General features: G+C 37.3%; 1 protein-coding gene across 1 annotated transcript; it reads left to right on the plus strand.

The window, feature by feature from the left end:
* The first annotated feature begins 2,192 nt into the window (after positions 1-2,192).
* LOC110276029 (uncharacterized) lies at positions 2,193-3,314 on the plus strand. Its single transcript, XM_021132520.1, has 3 exons — positions 2,193-2,334; positions 2,410-2,559; positions 2,638-3,314. Exons 1-3 carry the CDS (start codon positions 2,193-2,195, stop codon positions 3,312-3,314), a joined length of 969 nt encoding a protein of 322 aa, XP_020988179.1.
* Positions 3,315-4,010: the final 696 nt, after the last annotated feature.

A 4,010-nucleotide genomic window follows, 5' to 3' on the forward strand; every position in this document is an offset into this window, starting at 1 on the left:
TGTACCGGGTCGCATGAAGTAATTATAATTCACATGAGTGAGGTAGATCCCACAGGGATTGAAGGATTAAGCAATTTTAGTTAGGTGGTTGATTTAGTCAAGCAAACAAGTGTTAATTTGAGTGATTTGTATCCAACAGAAGCTAAATTGCATGAAATTTAAAAGGGAGAGGGATAATTGACTGTAAATTAATGAGCAAAGGAAGTAAAGAAGCTGGATCTTAAAGTGCAAGTAATATAAATGACAGAAGCTTAGATTGCAAGAAATGTAAATAACTGAAGCTTAGAGTGCAAGAAATGTAAATTGCTTGAATGATAAAGGGCTTTGGGAGCTGGGATTTCAGAAATGAGACAAGAGAAAGTAAATGACAATCAACAGAGAAGTAAAGGATGAATTAAAGTGCAGCAGATCTAAACAGAAAAAAAGAATTGCTTAAAGAAGCAAAACAAAAAGTAAATTCAGTCCAATTGCAATAACTAAAAGAGCAGTTGAGGATCTCAGGGGTGAATGAGACTAGAAAACAAGTCTAGATCTCATTTCCTTCCTTGATCCAATAGAGAATAATTGCAGAAGAAGTAAAGATGAAGACCGTAAAGGAAACTTAAATCCAAGTCACAATTCTTTGAAATTATGCAGAAAGTAAATAAAGAGAGATCTCAGATCAAGAATGAAACAGAATTCCTTCAATTCTCAATCCAAGATTCAAAACAAAGAGAAAGAGTGCAGAAGTAAGAACAAAGAAAAAGAAAAACTCAGATCTAATCCAAATTCCCAAATTCAAGTGAAAACTAAAAATGAGCTAAAAGTCAAACTAAAAATATCCAAAAAAAAGGTCCTTCCTAAATCAAACTCTAAGCTATTTATACACTCTCTTCCATTGATCTTCAAGCCTTGAATTGGGCTTTTGGCCTTGCTGAGATTGGGTCGAAGATGGCTCCAATTGATTGCTCTTGATCTTGAGAAGAGATCTGTGTGAGAATTGGATGCTGGTGCTTCAAGTTTGAGTCAACATTTGAAGGCCAACGTTGACTCAAACGTCTTGTAGAAATAACCAGCAAAAAGAGGAAACTGCAGCTATCACTGCCGTTTGACCCAACGTTGGAGGGCCAACATCCGCCGATCCACGCGTACGCGTACCGTGCGCTTCCGCGCACACTGCCAAAAATGCTTATCCATGCGTACGTGCACTGTGCGCTTGCACGTGGATGCATGAATTCCATTTTCCAGTTTAAACCAGGGATGGGTGATGTTGGCTTCAGCGTTGGACCTCCAACGTTCCCTCCAACATTGGCACTATTGCGCGTACGCGTACTGTGCACTTAAGCGTGCATTGATTTTTTTTCCACGCACGCATACGCGGCATTGGTGCGTGCGCGCCGATTCCACTTTTTCCAATTCCAATTCCGATTTTGAGGTAGCGTTTGAGGTTACGTTGGACCCCCCCAACATTCGCTTGTGGTGTGTACGCGTACCATGCGCCTCCCCGCACATGAGCTAAAAATACACGTTTGTGCGTACGCGTGCTGTACGCTTCCGCACGGATGCCAAAATCTGCTGTTTGTGCACGTACGCAGCATGTACGCGTACGCGTAGCTCAAAATTTCTTTGACCCAGAATTGATCATTTTCTCACCATGTTGGGGTTAACGTTGGACCCCCAACGCCATCCCAAACGTGAGCTTCAGCAAATTTATGTTCTGTTTCTCTTCTCCAAGTCTCTTTTCTTCAACCTTCCTCCATGCCTTTCTTTACCTGTTATCTACCAACAAATGCATCAAAGCTATGCTAAAATCATAAGACTTCTAATCATCCTCAGCATATAAGTAATCATAGCATAAAACCTCATGAAATTGCATCAAATTACTCATGGTTGAATGAATACAGACAGACATGTATTTCTACCCAAATGGCTTACTTATAACTCAAGAAAGTGCATAAAACCTAATGAAAACAAAGAAAAAGGCTAGTAAAACTAGCCTAAGATGCCTTGGCATCAAGGCAATCCAAAAAAAAAAAAGCAAAAACCATTATTCCTCCTATGTTTGCACCAAGAACAACTCCGGGAAGTCAACCAAGTCTGGAAAGCGTGTTTCAAAACAAAGAGGCACTTCATGAAGTTGATAAGCGAGTGGTTAGATGGCTTTTGGATTGTAGGATTCCTTTCAATGCAGTTATGTCACCCTTTTTCAAGATATGTTGGATGGTGTTGCTGGCATTGGGCCTGGTTATAAAGGTCCTTCTTATGATACATTGAGGGTTAACTTATTAACCAATCTCAAAAGGGAGTGTCAAATGGTTGTTGATAGCTATAGGTCTGCTTGGAGAGATACTGGATGTACTCTCATGGCTGATGGTTGAACAGATCAAAGGCAAAGAACCTTGATTAATTTTTTGGTTTATTGTTCAAAAGGGTTGTGCTTTGTGAAATCTATAGATGCCTCAAGTATGGTTAAAAATGCTTCAAGCTTGTGTGACTTGTTTTCAGAGGTGATTGAATGGATTGGACCTGATAATATTGTTCATGTAGTGACAGATAATGCCAGGAATTATGTTGCTGCTGGTAGGCTTATTAATAAAAAATTTGAAAATATTCACTAGTCATCTTGTGCTACTCATTGCTTGAATCTTATTCTAAAAGATATAAGCAGCATGCCACATATTTCTAACCTTGCAACACGTGCTTCGAAGATTACCGTGTTTATGTATAATCATACAATGTTCTTGTCTTGGCTAAGACAAAGAACTGATTGGAGGGAGATTGTTCGTCCAGGTGCAACTCATTTTTCCTCTATCTTCCTCACATTGATGAGTATCTTTGAGCGCAAATCGGATTTACAATCATTGGTTGTTGATACACACTTTACCGGACACAAATTAGGAAGGAATGCTAATGGTAGAGCTGTAAGTGCAATTATCTTAGACAATAAATTTTGGGATGATTGTTTTACTGCATGCCAAATTGTGAGTCCGTTGATTAAATTGCTGAGGTTGGTAGATGCCGATGATAAACCATCATTGGAAATTGTTTATGAAGGCATGCTGAGGTCAGAAAATGGAATCAAAGAAATGTTCAAGCATAGGAAGACTGCATATCAACCTTACACAGAGATTATCAACTCAAGATGGGACAAACACTTGAAAAAAAGTCTTCACGCAGTAGCTTATTTCTTGAATCCTGCTTGCTTTTTTTCTAAAAATTATAGAGAAGCACCTGATGACATGCGAGCTTTACTTGATCTTGTTACATTGCATTGCAAGGTTAATAATTTAGATTCAGTTGAGGCAATAAAAGAAATACACTTATATAGAGATTGAAAGGAAAGCTTTGATAGGCCTGAAGCTATTCCAGCTGCAAAAAAGACTTCAACCTGGTAATAATATCTATTTGATAATAAGCTTTAGTTATTTACTTATTTTATGTTTTGGTTTCCTTAATTTGATAACTAATACTTGAGATATGGGATTGTAACTTATAGATGAATGGTGGAGGTTATTTGGTAGTTCTGCTCCATGTTTACAAAACATGGCAGTTCGCATTCTTAGCCAAGCATCTGCTTCTTCAGGGTGTGAAAGGAAATGGAGTCTTTTTGATCAAATTTATACAACAAGAAGGAATAGATTGGAGCATGATAGGCTAAGTGATATTGTGTATGTTACATATAATTTGCATCTTAAATCCAGGTAATATATATTTCATCCTTTCATTTCATATCATTAGATTTTGTATAGTTAATATACTAGGCTTATCATATATTGTATTTAATTTGTTAGGAAGGAAAGAAAAAAAAAGAAAGCAAAAGTTGCAATATGATCCAATCGATATTGAAAGTATTGATATGGTTGATTTTTGGGTGACGGAAGAGGTTGAAAAAGAGCCTGATCTTCCAAGTAATATTGAAGACTTGCTTGGTGAGTATTATAGTTTATTGATCAGACAATAAATTATAATAGCTTTGATCTTTAATTTATTGATAATGTGTTATATTTTGTTAGATGAGATTGATGCTGATT

Source organism: Arachis duranensis, chromosome 1, assembly GCF_000817695.3.
Source record: "Arachis duranensis cultivar V14167 chromosome 1, aradu.V14167.gnm2.J7QH, whole genome shotgun sequence".
Lineage (NCBI taxonomy): Eukaryota > Viridiplantae > Streptophyta > Magnoliopsida > Fabales > Fabaceae > Arachis > Arachis duranensis.

What these genes read in the sequence shown, in the direction of transcription:
- LOC110276029 (XM_021132520.1), top strand. Translation starts at nt 2,193, where the DNA reads ATGTTGGATGGTGTTGCTGGCATTGGGCCTGGTTATAAAGGTCCTTCT. An exon ending in TGCTTGGAGAGATACTGGAT is followed by an intron (nt 2,335 to 2,409) that starts GTACTCTCATGG and finishes ATTGTTCAAAAG; the next exon opens with GGTTGTGCTTTGTGAAATCT. An exon ending in CAGGAATTATGTTGCTGCTG is followed by an intron (nt 2,560 to 2,637) that starts GTAGGCTTATTA and finishes TTATTCTAAAAG; the next exon opens with ATATAAGCAGCATGCCACAT.